General features: G+C 38.8%; 1 protein-coding gene across 3 annotated transcripts in view; it reads left to right on the top strand.

Annotated features, from left to right (window-relative positions):
* The window catches only part of EFL1 (elongation factor like GTPase 1), a 134645-nt gene that overhangs the window by 82597 nt on the left and 31158 nt on the right, over nt 1–20890 (top strand). For all 3 annotated transcript variants that reach the window (XR_003429256.1, XM_027089352.1, XM_027089351.1), the window contains 2 exons: nt 11674–11805; nt 17230–17377. Coding sequence is in view for 2 of the 3 variants with exons in the window: in XM_027089352.1 (XP_026945153.1) it covers nt 11674–11805; nt 17230–17377 (280 nt within the window). In the remaining variant the exon portion in view is untranslated. The remainder of the gene's footprint in view (nt 1–11673; nt 11806–17229; nt 17378–20890) is intronic.

Below are 20890 nucleotides of genomic sequence, written 5' to 3'. Positions count from 1 at the left end.
TGTGTGTGTGTGTGTGTGTGTGTGTGTGTGTGTGTGTGTGTGTGTGTATGTATTCTTTTTCAGATTCTTTTCCCTTATGGGTTATATTGAGTATAATTCCAGCACAGATTCATTTAGAGATACCTTTAGAATTGACTTTCTACAGAAGTATATATTCTTTGCACCAAACCATACCCAGTTTTTATATATCTTCATGATTTAAAAAAAAAAAATTTTATTCCCGTATAGTTGATTTACAATGTTGTGTTAGTTTCAGGTGTACAGCAAAGTGAATCAGTTATACATATACATATATCCACTCTTTTTTTTTGTTAAGATTCTTCTCCCATGTAGGCCATTACAGTGTTGAGTAGAGTTCCCTGTGCTGCACAGCAGGTTCTTACTAGTTATCTATTTTATATATAGTAGTGTGTATATGTCAACCCCAATCTCCCAATTTAGCCCTTCCTCCCTTTATCCCCAGGTAACCATAAGTTTGTTTTCTACATCCGTGACTCTACTCCTGTTTTGTAAATAAGTTCATTGATACCCTTTTTTTTTAGATTTCACATATAAGCGATATCATATGATATTTGTCTTTCTGTGTCTGACTTAATCTCTAGGTCCATCCATGTTGCTGCAAATGGCGTTATTTTGTGGTTTTTTTTGGCTAATATTCTAGTGCAGCAGTCCCCAACCTTTTTGGCACTAGGGACCGGTTTCGTGGAAGACAGTTTTTCCATGGGCTGGAGGGGATGGGGGGGTGGAATGGTTCAGGCTGTAATGCGAGCAATAGGGAGCGATGGGGAGTGGCAGGTGAAGCTTCGCTTGCTCACCCGCTGCTCACCTCCTGCTGTGCGGCCCGGTTCCTAACAGGCCACCGCCTGGCACTGGTCTGGCACTGGTCTGCGGCCGGGGGGTTGGGAACCCCTGTTCTAGTGTATATATGTACCACATCTTCTTTATCCGTTCCTCTGTTGATGGACAGTTAGGTTGCTTCCATGTCCTGGCTATTGTAAATATTGCTGCAATGAACATTGGTGTGCGTGTATCTTTTTGAATTATGGTTTTCACCAGGTATATGCCCAGGAGTAGGATTGCTGGGTCATATGGTAGTTCTATTTTTAATTTTTTAAGGAACCTCCATAGTGGCTTTACCAGTTTACATTCCCATCAACAGTGCAAGAGGGTTCCCTTTTCTCCAAACCCTCTCCAGCATTAATTGTTTGTAGATTTTTTGATGATGGCCATTGTGACTGGTGTGAGGTGATATCTCATTGTAGTTTTGATTTGCATTTGTCTAATAATTAGTGATGTTGAGCATCTTTTCATGTGCTTTTTTGGTCATCTGTATGTCTTCTTAGGAGAAATGTCTGTTTAGATCTTCTGCCCATTTTTTGATTGGGTTATTTGTGTTTTTTTTATATTGAGCTGCATGAGCTGTTTGTATATTTTGGAGATTAATTCTTTGTTGGTTGCTTCATTTGCAAATACTTTTCTCCCACCCTGGGGTTGTCTTTTTGTTTTATTTATGGTTTCCTTTGCTGTGCAAAAGTCTTTATGTTTAATTAGATCCCATTTGTTTATTTTTGTTTTTATTTTCATTAGGAGGTGGATCAAAAAAGATATTGCTGCAATTTATGTCAGAGAGTGTTCTGCCTATGTTTTCCTCTAAGAGTTTGATAGTGTCCGGCGTTATATTCAGATCTTTAATCCGTTTTGAGTTTATTTTTTGTGTATGGTGTTAGGGAGTGTGCTAATTTCATTCTTTTACATGTAGCTGTCCAGTTTTCCCAGCACCACTTATTGAAAAGACTGTCTTTTCTCCATAGTATATTCTTGCCTCCTTTGTCATAGGTTAGGTGACCATAGGTGTGTGGGTTTATCTCTGGGCTTTCTATCCTGTTCCATCGATCTATATTTCTCTTTTTGTGCCAGTACCATACTGTTTTGATTACTGTAGTTTTGTAGTAGTAATATTAACATTAAAAAATTCAACCTGTAGTACTTATCCTTACTTCATTGGTCTGTGAATTGATTGGTCCACAATAACAGAACTGCTTTGAAAGCTGCCTCTCACAGGGAAGTAATGCATGCATTGGAAGAAGTATTGGCTTGAATTCAAATAACCTATATTTGCTTTTAAAATTTTGTTAACATTCTATCATTGTTATTTTTTCCCCTTAGGAATTACATTTCTTTGGTAGGTTCTAATACAAGTAAGTTGTGTCTGTGCCATGCCATAGTAACTGCGCCACATCAAGATGCAGACGCATGGCGATGGTCACAAAAATCTCAAGCTCTGAGGTTCAGGGATTGGAATAAATTATCAGCAATAATGCGACTGAGTTTTAAAAGTGCTTTAGGAGCACTTATAATACTAAAATGAGAGAAAGTTATAGGATCTTGGTCTTCTTCATCTCTGTCTCCTCCAAGGTGCTCAGCACAGACCTGTAAACATAAGTGTCAGTAGAAATTTATTGACATAAATCTAAAAAGCACAGGAATTGTGTGAAGTATTCCTTCACCCACTGTTTTGAGGCCTACTCGCAAAGAAATCACAATATATTAGAATATAAGGTTCAGTAGGACCATCTAAATTCCATAATTCCTGAATTGACTTTGAGGAAAATATTTACCTTTGGAAAAATGATCATTACAAATGGTAAAGGACACAGGGGTGGCATCACGTGATGCATTCTCACATCTAATGCCAGGGTGGCCTGTGAGTGGACCCGGAGATGAGGGTCTTTCCATGGAACTAAGATTGAACAGGGCCTTCAGTCTAAGGCTATCAGACACCTCACTCCCAGGACCTTGATTAACCTCAAGAAACATTCCAGCTCCCTATCAGATAGGAATCCAAGACTCCCTCTGCGGACACCAGGAACCAGGGAAATCCAAGTCCGGCAGCCGAGAGGTGAGAGCACAGTTTCAGTTTTTAGGGCCTAAATTGATTAATTCAAATGTAATGTGTTTACAGCATAATGCCACGGTTTATTGCTGTGTGACAATTCAAACAATGCAAGCATTCAAGGCGCAGGACTAACAAAAAGGCTGTTTTCTTACCTTCTGGTTAAAAAAATTTTTTTTCAATAAAATAAAGTACCCTGCAGTGTGTAAATGTTCCAATTTGACTATACTAGATGGCATAATCAAGTTAGATACATACTTGTAGTCACCATGAATGTGACAGCTACAGATGCAATTTGATGCAGATGTATGGTACTGATGACTGGGGTGCCGTGAGTGGCTGTTGGTAAAATGGTGAATAGCTCATTTTCAGAACAAAATTCCTGAAAATTCAACATGTGTTAAATTGTGCAAAAAATACTTCACTTTTAAAACGGAGTTAAATCTAAACTCGGATCATTATTAATAGGTTTGTCCAGCAGAATACTCAAAAGCTGTGTGGTTTGGGAAAATTCTTTGTGTGGGACATTTGCACACATTCCAAGGCACTGGTCCGTGGTGTTGCCCGCTAATGCCTGTAGTCGGCCCCAACCAGAAATGTTCCCAGCAATTACCAAATCACCTAGATTTGTACCACTAGAGTTGTACCACTGTTTGTGGTATGTTACTGGTACACTATTGTGCCCGCTACTCACACTGATTTGAGATATACGAGTAGAAATCAAACTGCTAAGTTGCACAGTCTGTGTGTATTTGGCTCAACATCACAGAATCGTTCTCCTGCATAGTTGTAACAGTTTTTGTTCCCATTTCCAGTTCATAAGACCTATGATTTCTGCACATACTTGCCAAACGTGGTTTCTTTTCAGACTTATACCAGTTGTATTGGTGTGAAATAGTATCTCATTGTTCTCATTTATATTTACCTTATTATAAATGCGATTAAGGGTTTTTTGGTATGTTTTTTGAATGTTTAGAGCTTCCTTTTCTTTTAGTGTCTTTTCTTGAAACTATATTCTTTGCCTATATTCCTGTTGGTTGCTTGTCTCTTTCACTGATTTGTACTAGTTCTTTATATATTATGCTTACTAATCCTTTGTCTTGTTTAAACATTGAAAACATCTATTTTATAACTTTTTACTTTGTTTATGGCATTTTTGTTTTGTAGATTTTATAATATAGTAAGACATTATCAGTCTTCAGTCTTATGATGTCATCTTATGACTTGTGCTTTCAATTCCATGTAAAATTTATTTTTCTAGATGGTGTATGCTAGAGATGCAGTTGTATTATTTTTTCCATTTCATTAGGTTTTCTACCTTCACACATACATGTTTCTAGGCTCTTCATTTCCATTGGTCTGTTATCAAATAGACCACCACTAGTATACTACGTATGTAATCATTTTTCTTAAGTTGTGGTAATTTCTCAAGAATGGAGTTATGACCTGACACTTGCTGTTTTTCTGTAATTTGATCTACAGTTAACAGAAATAGCTCAAAGTTTGAAATGCCCTCTCTAGTTTCACTATTCATTCAGTTTTTCCTTAGTTTTCTTCCATTGATCATTTCAACTAGGATCTTTTGTGTACTTGTGATGAAGTTGCCATTGCATCCAGAAGTGACTCTGCTTCCTGTTTTTATTTGGAAATATTTCGAGTTTAAAGGTAGAAGAAATCTGGTTACAATTTCCTGGTTGTGTAAAGCCATCTCTCTTCTTTTTTTTCTTTTTAAATCTTAAAAGAAATTTCCAGCGTTGTTTTAAACTATACTAGGCATTTTATTCCTCTTATGTGCTAAACATTGTACACTTCTTCCATTTTACTGAAATCATTTGAATTGGAATCACATCTTTGAAGGAGCATCATTTAAAACCATGTGTTACTCTACAAAGTATAAATTTAGGTCAGTGGGACAGGATTCAAAGCTTATAAATGGATATGATTAGTACCTTATAGAGAAGTTATTATAACCTCCTTTACAGTTAACTAGTTAATAGTATATATAAAAATTAAATATGCACTTCATACCATACACAAAAAAACCTTTTTGATTAACAAAACTATTACTGTTACCACTAAAACCAATTATAACCACCACTGCCACCACCTCCATTTATTGAGTGCTCACTCTGCCAGCGACTGTAACTCTTTATTTGATTATCTTACTTAAGGCTCACAGTAACCCTATGAAAGTACCACATGCTATATATATGGAAACTAAAACTAGGGAGAGATTAGGTAGCTGGCATAAGGTTAGAGCTTTAATTAAATTCAACTCCTTCTGATTCCAAATCAGACATCACAAGAATGCATGTTGACTAAGGAAAGAAAGTTGATGGCAGTTGCAAGATCTCAGAGAAGTGGAAATGAATGGGTTGAAAATGTCTTTTCAGTCCTGCCTTCCGCTCCACACTGCAGCTGTAGATAATGACTTCGGGTTCTCACTTGGACCTCCACTGGTGCCATTTCCCCCCCTCTACACTCTCCTCCCACAGCATTTGCAGAGTTATCTCAGGTACTCCTACATGTTAACTTTGCTAGGAAGTCTAACCTCTCAGTTTCTCTTCCCACATAAACCTCGTAGTTTTCCTATTATGACATTTATCACATTATATTGTAATTGCCTGTTTATCTGCCTTTGTCCCCCTCCAGATTTTAAGCTCTGAGGACAGGAACTGTGCTCAGGTTCACTTGTTCATTGAAGAAACTTTATGAAAGTGCCTAGTTGTGCCCCTGCCCTTAAAACTAAATTCTTGGAAAACTAACAGAAAGTTGAATAAGTATCAGTTCTTTGAGAGCACTGAAGTTTGTAAGCTCTGAAGTTTAGACACCAAATAGAAAAAGCTCAAAAAGATACTAAAGAGAAAATATAGAAGCAAAATCAAAAGGGAAACTATAGTCTGGAGAAAAAAAAATATAAGAGTTAAAATGTTTATTACATGAAGAACTAATAAAAACAATAGGAAAAACTTATGAACCTAAAAGAAGGGTAGAGAAATGCTTAGTTTTCCAAGTTAGAAATCTGGATTTCATCCTCGTTTCTTCCTGTCCCTTCTTTCCAGCTCCTACATAACCACCGAGACTGATAGCTTACCCCATTTCTCTCTAATTCATCTACTTGTTTCCATATCCACACCCTTTAGAGTAAAGTCTAAGCTTAGCTTGATATCCACATCCCTTGATAATCTCTCTGTTTTCCTTCACCCTCCTGTTTTGCCAGCCCCTTGGTGTATTCTATGCATAAGGTATTCTGAACTAGGTTCCCACAACACTCCAGCACTTTGTATATGTTGTGTCCCTGGCCTGGTATTCCCTTCCCCACAGTCCTTCACATCTATTTCTGTTCTAATAGAAAACATTGTTTTCAAATATTTTAATTAATGTGCTTCATCCTTTCTCCTGGGCTAGCATTAGTAGATCCTTTATCGTGGTATAACACACCAAGAGGCAGTCAGAAGTAACTGCCCTTTTATTCACTCTGAGTGAATATTAGGCACCATTCAGGTACTCTGCATTGCCTCCAGGTCCAAGGTGAAATTTCTTCCACTATGTTAGTCCTAGACCCTTCCAACTGTGTTAATTCCCTTGGTGACAGCCGGCTCTACTGAGTCATCTGTTTCGCAGGAATGGTGGTCTGGCATAAATGGAAGTGGTCTTGATGCATAAATTGAGACTCCACAGTGACACCTAATTATAGCTCCCTTACCTGGTTCTGGACCCTGACGGCCACGTTTCCACCTGTTCTGGAATATAGACGAAGATAGCAAGTCTAGACGGCTCTTTAAAAAAAAGGTTTTGATTCTTAAGATGTTACATTTTCCATTTACTGTAGTCTCTCTTCTGAGAAAAGGACCCCAGATCTTGATGTAACTGTTAGCTGGTTATGAGCTCCATCTGTCCCTACGAGAAGGAAAAAAATCCTCACATGGTGATGTCATTGTTGCAAGAGTTTTCCCCGGGGCCCCCTATTTCACCAAGAAGGTAAAGGGCAGTTGATTTAAGGAACTTGTTTAGCATCATGGACAGACTGGACCAGTCCTCTGAAAACTTCAGCAATACTGGTCTGCATTGGAGATGCTCGGCAGGCAGGCTTGGAAAAGGCCCATTTTATATTTATTGTACCTACCTGCCTGCTCCCTCCATGACAAGAATTATAAAGTGCATGGATCCCCTGATATCCTATGTAGTTGACTGAAAGAGAGCAGAATCTGAGTTTCCAGAAAGGTGCAGAATAAGGGCGTAAAATTAGAGTCAGAGGATATGGGCTTCTTTGGTATTCAAAGACAGAAGGACTTAGAGCAGAAGGTAGTCTTCTGAGACCAAAGGTTTTCTAGGTTCTCACCAACTACTCTGGGAACCTGTACTTTTAAAAAAAAAAAAAAAAAAGGTTTGGTTTGGTTTGGTTTTAATAGTTGTCTGAATCCTCATATCTCTTCTAAAGTAGTGTTTATTGCTCTCATAGGCCTGAGGCCCTATAGACACCCATGATACATAATTTGCATTTACTATGAAGATTTAAAGGAATACATTAATTCAGTCTTATTAAACAGTTTAAGAGGAACAGGTTGATGGTTCTGGGTGTAGTAATGTTAAAGTTGTCTTGAAATAAAACTTTGGCAATTAGGAGACCATATTCTAGCTAGAGCAGTAACATGTTTTCCCACAAAGTTTTTTTTAATTCCAGTATTATTTTTATTTTATTATTTTTATACCAGCAATGAAAGAGCAGTTTACAAATCGAAACTTTCCTGAAGATAGTAATGCTCCTCTCTCTCCAGACAGCTAACAGGCTCCTCCCCAGGAAGCAGTGTTAGAATTCAGTAATGATTTCACCATCTTACTGCTGCCAGTGTGCCCTCGTCCTAGATTGATTCAACTGGTGCAGCAGGGGGTTGTTAAAGAAAAAAGGTTGTCGACAGAAGACCAATCCATCTCTCAGGGCCCACACAATATTTTCAGTCTCATAAAAGATGTGCTCCTTAACGTTGCTTGTTTCTGGAATACTTAAAAAAATTTTTTTTAATTTGTATATAAGTTTTAAAAGTTACTTTCCATTTACAGTTATTATAAAATATTGGTTATATTCCCCCTGTTGTACAATAAATCCTTGAGCCTATCTTACACCCAATAGTTTTGTACCTTCCACTCCCCCATGTCTGTATTGCCCTTCCCTCTCCCTACTGGTAACCACTAGTTTGTTCTCCATATCTGGGAGTCTGCTTCTTTTTTGTTATATTCACCAGTTTGTTGTATTTTTGAGATTCCACAAATAAGTGATATCATACAGTATTTGTCTTACTCTGTCTGACTTACTTCAGTTAGCATGATGCCCTCCAAGTCCATCCATGTTGCTGCAGATGGCAAAATTTCATTCTTTTTTATGACTTAGTAGTATTCTATTATATTTATATATATATATACCACATCTTTATCCATTCATTTGTTGATGGGCACTTAGGTTGCTTCCATATCTTGGCTATTGTAAATAATGCTGCTATGAACATTGGGGTTTATGTATCTTTTCAAATTAGTGTTTTTATTTTTTTCGGATATATACCCAAGAGTACAATTGCTGGGTCATATCAGTCACATATGCAAATGATGCGACTGATATGACTGCAAGGGGTTAATATCCAACATATATAAACAGCTAATACAACTCAACATCAAAAAAACAAAACAACCTGATTTAAAAATGGGCAGAATATCTGAACAGATATTTTTCCAAAGGGGAAATGCCAGTGGCCAACAGGCACATGAAAAGATGCTCAACATCCCTAATCATTAGGGAAATGCAAATCAAAACCACAATGAGGTATTACCTCACACCTGTCAGAATGGCCATCATCAAAAAGAACACAGATAACAAATGCTGGTGAAGATGTGGAGAAAAGGGAACCCTTCTACACTGTTGGTGTGAATGTAAATTGGTACAGCTACTGTGGACAACAGTATGGCAGTTTCTCAAAAAAAAAAACCTAAAAATGGAATACTTTGTAAAAAGAAACATTAGACAGAACCTGGAAAAAATTTTGGTCTGGCATTGTTTGCAAAATGCTGATTTTTGATTAAGAAAAGTTTGAAGGGTATGGTACACATCCTGGTGAGGGCCTGTGTACCCAGTGGAAGAACTCAGTATTTACTCAGGTGTCACCCCAGCCTGTAAGCTAGAGTTCACTCACTCAAAATATCTAATACTCCTTGTTATATAGAGAAGAATCAGGACCAGAGAGGACTTGGATTGTTCATCTTCAGTCAGACAAAAGTTACTGGCGTTTGTATAAAAACAAGCTAGAATTCTTGGTGTTTAGTAAATTCCTTTTGCTCCATATTCATCAGCCTGTTTTTTCTCTGTCTTTTATTTAAGTCATATGCCTTTTTTTAAAACATACATGGAAAAAGCTTTGCACCCTCTTTAATCCTTGAAACAAATTCATGCCATGCTAATTTTGCATATTTTTTTTCTGACCTATCACTTTTCCCATCCCAAAACTTCTAAAATGATTCCCTGAAGGGAACACATTCTGCAGCTCCAATCCCAGTTGAAAAATGCTTTAGCACGTGAACTTTATGTGAAGGAATTATACCTCCTTGATTGATATAATTGTGATTTAAACAACTGAAGTGAAAATCATGTGATTTAAATAGAAAAAAAAAATGACACAGAATTATATGGAGATTATAACAGTGTAAATTATGTGTGCCAGTAGAGGAGGGAATAAAAAAGGAAATACATCAAATGAATATAGTGACGGTATTCAAATGGTGTGGTTATGGGTTTACGGTGGTCTGTTTTGTTTTGTTTCTTTTTTTTTTTCTAGATTGTACCTGATGGCATTATTTTAAAAACAGAAAGTTTGTTTTAAAGTGTGTTTTGTATAAATATCAAGTTGTACACTTAATAATTATCCGATAGTACATCAAGAAATTCTCAAAGTGATTTTTAAATCATTTTATTGTGATTCAGCCAAATAACTCTAATGGTTCCTTTCTTAGATTTTTAAATTATATTAAAAAATTTGTTAAAATAGTGGCATATTACAGATAGTGACTTTTTTACTATCTTTGGAGCATAACCTTTTCCATAAAGTCTTAATCTTGACTAGGAATACTGTGGTATTGACTTCTTTTGTTTCAGTTTTTTCATGTTTTTAATCTGTTCACAAATCTGGGCCTATCTAAATAGCAAGAATAGATTTGGTGATTTGAACAGCAAAATGTAAACCAGAAGTTTAAAGAGACAGTGTTCAAAATATACTGACCTTCTGCAGCCTGCATCCCTGGTGAAACAGAGAAGAGACCAGCATTTATCTTTTCATTGAAACCATGTGCTGTGTGTGCAGGAAGGAAATGCATGCTAGTCAGAGGTCAGAAGCAGGATGGATGAGGTTTGAAAGAGAATATTTACTGTGGGGTTTTCCTAAACCCCTAGCCTCATGGGAGATGTTGTTATTTCTAGTAGACTTGGTGGAAACTTGGGCAGACCCAGATGTGTTACATCATGGTACATGGAGGACATTATCAAGAAGCTGTGGCCAGGTATAGGTCTCTCTGTGTGCTGGGCTAAGAAGGACAGCAATGAGTTTAGACCTTGACCAAATAGATAAACCAGAGGCGCTGGGAATGAATTTAGCTCCTTGGAAACTTTAGTCTGAAGAGGATCCCCTGCACACAAAAGGTCTAGAAATCATGTCATGAGCTAAACAGTTAAAGGAGCTAATGAGGTTTAGTGTGAGGCAGGAAAGGATTAAAAGGATCTGACAGATGCCTTTGAAATCCAAAGGGTAGTTGGTAAAAGTTGAAGCACGTTTTCTGTGGACCTTTGGAGAACTGAACTAAGAACAATGTGTAGAGATGGGGGAAACACGTTTCAGCCTAATGTAAGGAAGGTGTTCTTAGAGTTGGAGCGATCCCTTAATGTAGTGGGATGGTGAATTCTGGAGGCATTCGGAAGGGGCAGTGGGAGGGGGCTTTTCACACTGTGTGGTCAGATTCAGTTCCCCTCCACCAGGCTGAATGGTCGATTGTGTGGCACCCCGGTGCCCTGTACCTGTACATCCCGTTTGTCAGCTGAAGGTAGCAAAGCTGTTTTCTTTGTTTCCTTTTCATAGTTGTTGCTAAGCTCGAGATGCAAAAGCAGACTGCCAATTAAATATCCCTGCCCCTTTCTCCTATGTCACCTTACCCTAAAACAGGTAGCCTCCCCTTCCACACCCTCTTCAATTCTTAATTCTTTAACCCCAAAGCACAAAAATCGCCCTTGTGTTTCTTAATTTGTTCTAAAATGTTGTCTGCTCTTACTCTGGATGTGAGATTCAATATGACCCCTTCATCTCACTTTTTTGGGGCATTCTCTCTGCTCCTATCTGCTCAAAGACAAATATGTATGCTTTAGAGCCTTATGCAACTATCAGCCGGGAGCCTGAAGTGGAGAGTGGGCAGGAGAGGGAGGTGGGGGAATAACTGATATTCTCCTCTCTAAATCCCCTTCACCCACAAGCAAGTAGATTTGGCAAAAGAGATTATTTCAGTAGAGACTCATCTTCATCAAACTAATGTATTTTAAAAACTAAGAGTTACAATTTAAAAAGTAATTAGTATTTTCAGACATATGTTTCTGGACATGATCATTTCTGTGGTCAAAGTAGGTATGTTTTAGCCCAATTTGTTTAGTGTTTTTTCTCTGTGACATATATACTGGGTTGATGTTGTTATTTTTCTAACATAAATTCAGAATTTATCATCTTTTATTGACTCCATGGATCTTTTCCTCCCTGCAGGAATAGGAGGCCTTCAAGACTTTGTGCTGAAATCGGCAACACTGTCTACCTTGCCCTCCTGCCCGCCATTTATACCACTCAACTTTGAAGCCACCCCTATTGTGAGGGTTGCTGTTGAACCGAAACATCCAAGTAAGATGACCTTGTTTTTAAAAGCCTGTGATGTTCATTACATTTTTAAAATACTTGCATTTAATGCTTGGTTCCTCATGATTTGTTTCAGTAGTAGGCTATGAATTTTCATGAAGGTATATAATAGGAGTAACCTGCCCAGCCATGAGGCCATACAGACCACCAACATTTTGAGGGGAATCTAACCTCTGTCTTAGGAACCGGGAGTCTTTAGGCACCTTCGCCCTCCAGGGAGACTGTATTCTTCTTTATGGCAGAAACAGGGTCATCTCTGCATCCCCCAGAACCCTGGCACAGGGTGGCGTCTCAGCAAAGTTCATGTTTTATGTGAATGGTTCTTAGAATCTTACCCCAAGCTCCTTGGTTCAAAATTCATATCCTCTTCCCTCTAGGTTTGCTAGATTATCTGGACACTGAGCATTTCCTCTTTGTGTAGAAAGCACTTCCTGCGTCTTTCTGTCTGGCTGTGTGACACCTACATATGCCAGTCCCTATAATAACTAATTCTTAGTCTTTGGTTTATACCATTTGCCTGGCCAATCTTCATTAACTCTTGTATTTTCCTTCCCATGATTGTCACTAACCCCCCTAGTCCCTGTGACTTGGCTGTTCCCAGTGCTTAGTGGTAGTCAGTGAAGAGTCTCCAGACTGCTTTAAGGAAACCAGAGAACAAATGTGTAAAATGGCAGTTTAGTTGAGGTATATAATGGCCTCGTTGCCCCTGCATCTGTATATCCCTCCTCTCCCCACAGCTGGGGCCTTCGGAAAGCTTGTCTCTGCCTCAGTTCCTAAGACATATTCTAGCCATTGAGGATCCCTGGGACCCTTGAGCAGATATGTATTTGGAGGACTGCATCTCTGGCCTTTGGGCTCAGTCTTAGTAAATAGCTATCTGCCTTGGGCCTCAGACAGGCATGCTTTCTGGGCTGTCACTGTGGACTGACAGTGCCTTTGGTTGTTGCATGGATTTACCCCATTCTGTGTAATGCCTGCTTCCTCTTTGTGGGTTTGTCCAGATCCCGGCCCCTCATGGTTTGTTCTTTTATTCTCCTTGCTAACTGCCTCCAACCCTAAGAAGCACATACAATAGAAGAAAAGCTCAGTTTTATTGAAGTTGTAACATTTGAGTCTGGCAACCATAATTTATTCTTAGGCGTTTCTAGTATTTATTTAAATCTTATTTCTTACTTTTAAAACAGAGATTAAAGAAATTTTAGCTATAATGTTTTAAGAGAAATGTGTAATTTTTTGGAGTCTGTTTGATAGCTGTGTGCTACTCTGTGCTATTATCCAAGCCGAGTAAAAGCCCAGTCCTAACGGGCCACCTTCTGTACAGCTCTGCTACAGGAGAGGAGAGATCCTAGTACCTAGCTTACTTCCTGCCCCATAGCAGACTCAGTAAGATTAATTGCTTTCTCATAAACAGGGTAATCTAATAAACAGAATTACTTAAGATTGGCCATCTGAGTGCCAAAATTTATTTCCTCATATGTGTTGCATTAGATTTTTCTGAACTTTGTAAAAAATAAACTAAAATGATAGAAGGGGCACCGGTTTTCTTCATAATTTTAAAAGGAGTATTGCTACTTTTCCCAATCAAGTATATTGTTCTTGCTGAATTTGCCATGCGTATTCTTGATTATGTTATTGAAGTGTACGCCATTCTATATTTCCATGTCTGAAGTTTATACCCGTTGTTCTGTCTTCTTGTTATTACAATGTCAACATCTTATTTTACATTTAGAATGTCTGGGAATACTTCTCTTGATGCTAGTCTCATTCCTCTGAGCCCTCAGAGGATATTTATTGTCCCTGTACTCTTTGCCCTAGTTTCTTATGCCCATCCTTACTTTGGGGCGATAGCCCCTCTCTTTACGGATTACATGTCTAATGACTATTGGGATGTCCCACCCTCCTGTACCTCAACTTCCCAGTAGTACTGCCCCTGAGAAGCACTGGGCAGTTGCATTGTTTATTTCTGAACAGAACATATGTCCCCAGGCCCTCTTTTCTTTTTCATGCTGACAAACTGGATTAACTAATCTAGAAGACAGCCTTTTTACTCTTCTTTTGGTGTGAAGGCATTCCGAGCATTTGTTCTTCCACTTTTCTTTCTCTGACTTCCTAAGCTGAGGTCCAGATGTCATGGTGGCCGCCACTCTGCTCCATGCCCACAGGGTCTACTCAAAATCCAACACCCAAACACAGAGAACTCCACGTGCCCAAAGCCATTATTATTTTCAGCATCATCATTGATCCTGACTGTGTGCTACATTCTGAGGATTTGACATTATCTCATGTAATCTTCTCAACAGCCGTGTGCTATTTTTTATCCTCATCTTCACATGAGGTAAACTGAAGCTTAGAGAAGCTAGTTAACTTGCCCATGGCCTTACAGTTAGCAGTTAGTAAGTGGTTGAGTCAGGATTCAGACTCCTGCCTCTGGATCTTTATTTTTAGGAATCCAAGAAATTCTGTTTACCTGAGAGCAGAGTTACTGGTTTCCAGAATTTTTCCATCCTTTATCCATATCAGTTAAAAGAAAAGAGCCCTCTCTGCATATGGTTATATAGATACATGAACTTCTGTGCTGATGTTTTCTGTACAATATGAAATACACACAAGCATAGAAGTTACTGTAAAAATTGAGATGAAAATGAAATAACTGTCTTTAAAATATTCTTATTTGTATTTGTTGGAGGTATGCACTGTATCTATAAATAGGTGAATATGTATTATTTATTTATGATTGTGGTTTATAGTTGCATTAGTTATGTAATACTGCCTAACATATTACTCCAAAATTTGGAGACTTGAAAGAACAGTAATCACTTCTTATTTTTCACAGTTCCTTTGGTCAGGAATTTTGGAACGGTTCAGTTTGGGGATGTCTCACGCAGTTGTAGTCATATATCACAGCAGGCTGCAGCCGTCTGAAGGTTTAACTGGACTTCCACGGTGGTTCACTCACTGGTGCTCATAAGCTGGTGCTGGCTGGGGACCTCAATTCCTCCACAGGGACCTCTCCTCGTGGCTGCTTGATTTTCCTAGAGCACCGTATGGTTACTGGCTTTAGCCAGTAGTCCAAGACACTAAAACAGAAGCTGCAGTACCTTCTGTTAGCTAGCCTTAGGAATCACATATCACTTCTGCAGTATTCTATTGGTCAGACAGGCCAAATTTCTTTTGAAAAAGCTTCTTCTTTGCTTATTGCTACACTGTCACCTTTGCCTTGAAGTGACAGATTTAAGTGTGTATGTGAATGTGAGTGGGTTTTTTGTTTTTGTTTTCTTAAGAATTTGTGGACTTCCTGGTGGCGCAGTGGTTAAGAATCCGCCTGCCAGTGCAGGCGACACGGGTTCAAGCCCTGGTCTGGGAAGATCCCACATGCCGCAGAGCAACTAAGCCTGTGCGCCACAACTACTGAGCCTGCACTCTAGAGCCCGTGAGCCACAGCTACTGAGCCTGTACTCTAGAGCCCGCGAGCCACAACTACTGAAGCCTGCGTGCCTAGAGCCCATGCTCTGCCACAAGAGAAGCCACCGCAATGAGAAGCCTGCGCACTGCAACGAAGAGTAGCCCCCGCTCGCCACAACTAGAGAAAGCCCACACGCAGCAGCGAAGACCCAATGCAGCCAAAAATAAACAAATAAATTTATAAGGAAAAATTTAAAAAAGAATTTATTAGGTCCTCATACTGGTAACATTGTTTTGTAATTTGGTGATGGAGAGCTGACAAAAAGCTTTGTCATTTTTTTTTTAATTATTCCCTTGGGCTTGTGTGACATGTATTATTAGTGGTCTTCGTGCAAGAATCTTTTTAAGCCATATTTCAAATTCTGTGAAGGTTAACTTAACACTAGATAATATCTGTCCACGGAATTAGGCAAAGGAAAACTACAAATGCTGAAAAGGAAAACATGAGGGTACATCCGTCACCCCCACAAACAGTGAAATCCCACTCCCTGTCTTCCGTCAGCATTTCACGCATCCCATATGTGGCTCATGACCACGACCTGTGAGGGTGCCGACACCCATTATGGAGTGTGGCTCTATGGCTGTCTGCCTGCAGGCTTCAAAACCAGTGTGTCTGTGACCTTGAGCACAGGTTCCTTAAGCTTCTCTATGCCTGTTTGCTCATCTATAAAATGAGAACAGTAATCATTCCTGCCTCCTAGTTAATGGGTTCATATATGTAAAGTGCTTATCTGGCACACTTAGCACTATAAAGTGTTAGTTACCATTAAGAAAAGCTTATTTAAAGAATAAATAGATATGGAAGAGATATGGGTAGTCAACTTGGGAAGAATATATTGAAAAACCACTGATTGCAGAAAGCTCCCGTGGTTTGGTTTGTTGGCATGTTGAAAACCAAGCATTGAGGAATTAACTGAGTCCTTCCTTCAGACGTAGAAGTGAAACAAGACTGCGTAAAAATGCCTTCAAAGCCAAGGTCTCTGCTGAAGTAGTAACAAGAGAATTCCTGTGACCTGCCTTGAGTAAATAGTGGCCACCACGCATATGAAAGGTGTGAAAAAGCAGCAGAACTCAAGATGTGGATCCAAATCCCTACCTGTACCCCAAGAACTGTAGGGAACAAGCAATTAGATACTGAAAGCACCAGCAGAGTGGAATGCAGAAGGTACCCATAGCTCACGGGATAAAGTGGCTGCTTAGTGTATCCCACCTCTCACCCAAAGGGCAGCTTTATTCTAAAATCCACAGTTCTGTCAAGCAGTTTCATAAATAATTATTATTTATTTAATTTTTTGCAGTACGCGGGCCTCTCACTGTTGTGGCCTCTCCCGTTGTGGAGCACAGGCTCCGGACGTGCAGGCTCAGTGGCCATGGCTCACGGCCCTAGCCGCTCCGCGGCGTGTGGGATCTTCCCGGACCGGGGCACGAACCCGTGTCCCCTGCATCGGCAGGCGGACTCTGAACCACTGTGCCACCAGGGAAGCCCAATAATTATTTTAAATATGAGCTTCTGGTACAGTTTCTTGAATTGAGTATCATATTGAATGCTTCCTTTGCTTATTTGTTGCTTTTATAGTTTTATAGGTACTGTTTGGGAAGAGTTCTGTTACATTTCTAGGTATATATATATACATGAGTAATACATTTAGGTGGATTTACAAGTGTAACGATGGTAGTTTATATTTGCTGAGTGTTTGAAGAAGTGGCATAGATCAGCTTTGGGAGTCTCAGTGATATGTGACACGTGTCTCATGTGAGCTATCTGTACAGGTAAATTACTAGAGGGTAGTTTTCTTCACATTGCTATATTATTTGGAAGAACAGTAAACCATTATTTTAAGAGTTTATTTCATTATACTTTTCCCTTCAGTTTTCTCACAGATGTTATCTTTAGATTATATTAGTCCTTATCTTGTATCTAATCAGTATTTCATTTTGTTAACCTAGGTGAAATGCCTCAGCTCGTCAGAGGAATGAAACTGTTAAACCAAGCTGATCCCTGTGTCCAGATTTTAATTCAGGAAACGGGAGAGCACGTTTTAGTCACAGCAGGGGAAGTTCACCTTCAGCGATGCCTGGATGACTTAAAAGAAAGGTTAGGTGACAACAGAGATGAAGAAATGATAGCCCCCAAATCGGTGGGATGCTTTAGCGTTTCCTAAACCCATTGAACTTACACTGTGGTTTGTCTTTGGAGAAAAATTAAGTGCCCTCAACTTAAACAGGAACTGTTATTGTGTTACTGGATCATAGATTTAATTTTTAATAACTGACAAATAGTATTCACTGCTATACTTGCATGATTTTGCATTTTTAGTTTGAGTCATAAAATATTTTCATATATATGTATTTTACTTTAAGCATATACACACACAGCATATCAGGGCAACAAAACAAAATCGTATTTTGTAAACATAGGCTGTAATTAGGATAGACTTCCTTTCCTTATTGATGTGGTCTCTACAGTGTAAACCTTCGGTAAATCTTTATATTTCTCTATCATGGTGATACATAAGTGTCATAAAATAGGCATCCCAAATAACTTTTTGTAAATTATGTTTTCCTCTTTATTCCAAAGGTAATATATGTTTATTGTAGCAATTAGGGAAATACAGAAGAATAAAAAGAATCATTCAGTTACCATGCAGAGATAACTATGACCATAACATTTGGGTCCATAAATCCCTAGTCTGTTCTATGTGTATTCAAATACCTACAGATATCTATACACAGCTCTGATTATTTGGTTAAGATAAACTTCTGGAAGTATAATTGCTGATTCAAAAGGTGGCATATTACATTGCTGGCATATTTTTTAGGCTTATGATCCATATTATCCTTAAGAAAGGCTGTTCCAGTTTACACTGAAACTAGCAAGGTGTATTTGAAAGTGTCTCTTTTCCCAAACTTTTGCCAGCCCTGTATATCATAATTTTTAAAAATTTCACCAACCTGGAAGACGAATAAAAGGTGTTCATTGTTAATATACACTTTCTGTGCTTAGTAATGATACTGAAACTTTTTTTTTTAATGAATTAATTTATTTTTGGCTGCGTTGGGTCTTTGTTGCCACGCGCAGGCTTTCTCTAGTTGCAGCGAGCAGGGGCTACTCTTCGTTGTGGTGCACAGGCTTCTCATTGCGGTGGCTTCTCTTCTTGTGGAGCACGGGCTCTAGGTGCATGGGCTTCAGTAGTTGCGGCACGTAGGCTCATTAGTTGTGGCTCACGGGCTCTAGAGCACAGGCTCAGTAGTTGTGGCGCACGGGCTTAGTTGCTCCGCGGCATGTGGGATCTTCCCGGACCGGGGCTCACACCCGTGTCCCCTGCATTGGCAGGCGGATTCTTAACCACTGCGCCACCAGGGAAGTCCCTGAAACTTTTTTTTTTTTTTTTTTAACATCTTTATTGGGGTATAATTGCTTTACAATGGTGTGTTAGTTTCTGCTTTATAACAAAGTGAATCAGTTATACATATACATATGTTCCCATATCTCTACCCTCTTGCGTCTCTCTCCCTCCCACCCTCCCTATCCCACCCCTCCAGGCTGTCACAAAGCACCAAGCCAATATCCCTGTGCCATGCGGCTGCTTCCCACTAGCTATCTACCTTACTACGTTTGTTAGTGTGTATATGTCCATGACTCTCTCTCGCCCTGTCACAGCTCACCCTTCCCCCTCCCCATAACCTCAAGTCCGTTCTCTAGGAGGTCTGCGTCTTTATTCCTGCCTTACCCCTAGGTTCTTCATGACATTTTTTTTCTTAAATTCCATACATATGTGTTAGCATACGGTATTTGTCTTTTTCTTTCTGACTTACTTCACTCTGTATGACAGACTCTAGGTCTATCCACCTCATTACAAATAGCTCAATTCCTGAAACATTTTTTAATATGTTTATTGGCCATTTGTTTTTCTTTGATGAATCACCCTGTAATGGCCTTCCTTCCTTTTATTTTTCAATTTTCTGGGACTTTAATAACCATAATAATAATTATAGCTAAAATAATAATTATAAATAATCAACATGATTACATACTAAATACTACATGTTAGTCACTGTGTTGAACTCTGTGTGTTTAATCCTTAAAACAACCTAGTAAAATTGGTGGTGGTGGTAGTAGTAATAATTGTTGTTGTAGTACAGTACTACTTTACTACTACTACTACTAATACAGTAGAATAAGAAGAGCTGCTCCTGCAGCACCATCCATTTGGGTTTCTTTAAATGTTTTTATAGCCATAATTAGTACAAAATTGGAAGGTAGGTTTTTCCATCTCTTTCATGTTGTCACCATTTTCTTAGAATTTCTGAAGGTATAATTATAATGTTGATTAGAGAATAATCCTAATTGGATAAATCGTAAGGCATAATGTATTTTAAAATAGTAACTTAATTCTCAGAGGGATTTTTTCTTAACAGTATTGAAATGTTATGTTATATTTTGGAGTTTTTGAACTAACTTATTTTCTCTCTTTTCACACTCTTTGCTACCAAATTAAAATCCAATGTTAAATAACCTTACGTTTCTCAGGCCATTAACTCCTCTTTAAAAATAATGCTTTATGGTACTTAGAATTATATTTCAAGTAAAATTCCCCCTTTAAATCTAAAACTGATTTTAATTGAATTACTTATTTGCGGTTGAAATTTTTTAAAGTGACAGCATCAAATGGTGGCAAAGATGTAGAGCAAAGATGTAGGAGTTTACCTACACAGCTAGTGGGAGCGTGAGTTGGTACAACTACTTTGGAATGTAGTTTGGGTATTATCTACTAAGGTAGGAGATAGTTATTTCCTACGGCTTGGCAAATCTATTCCCATTTCTATTCTATATATACTTAACACAAAGCTGGACAAATGTGCATCAATAATATTCATAGCAACAAAAATTTTAATAGCCCAAAACTGGAAAAAACTCAAAATAAAATGCATAAACAAATAAATTACGGTAAATCCATACCATGGGATTTTATAGAATAATCTCAGTGAACAAGCTAACTACGCAAACATGGATGAATTTCACAACATAATATTGAGCAAAAGAAGACAACTGAAGAAAAAAATGTTTGATTCTATTCATATAAAGTCCAAAAAGCAGGCCAAACTGAACTATATACAGTATGGGGGTTTTATGTTTAGGTGTTAAAAAAGATAATTTAAGGGCTTCCCTGGTGGCGCAGTGGTTGAGAGTCCGCCTGCCGATGCAGGGGACACGGGTTCGTGCCCCGGTCCGGGAAGATCTCACATTCCGCGGAGCGGCTAGGGCCGTGAGCCATGGCCGCTGAGCCTGCGCGTCCAGAGCCTGTGCTCCGCAACGGGAGAGGCCACAACAGTGAGAGGCCCACGTACCGCAATAATAATGATAATAATAATAATTTAAAATGGATTACAGTGAAAATCAAGATAGCGGTTACCTTCATGGGGTTGGGAGAATGCATAAGGGGGCCTTCTGAGGGCTAGGAATGTTCTGTTTCTTAACTTGAGTAGTGGTTTATTTACATGGTGTTCATGTTGTGAAAGTCATAGATCCAGTAGAGTTTTGTTTTGTGTACTGTTCTATATGACTGGTAAATTTTACAATTATATACTTAGAATAAGAACATATATA

The sequence above is a fragment of the Aethalodelphis obliquidens genome, unplaced genomic scaffold (genome assembly GCF_003676395.1).
Source record: "Aethalodelphis obliquidens isolate GAN/ISIS:26980383/991018 unplaced genomic scaffold, ASM367639v1 scaffold65, whole genome shotgun sequence".
Classification (NCBI taxonomy): domain Eukaryota; kingdom Metazoa; phylum Chordata; class Mammalia; order Artiodactyla; family Delphinidae; genus Aethalodelphis; species Aethalodelphis obliquidens.
Note: the sequence above shows the minus strand (reverse complement) of the source record. Positions and strands in the feature narration are given on the sequence as shown.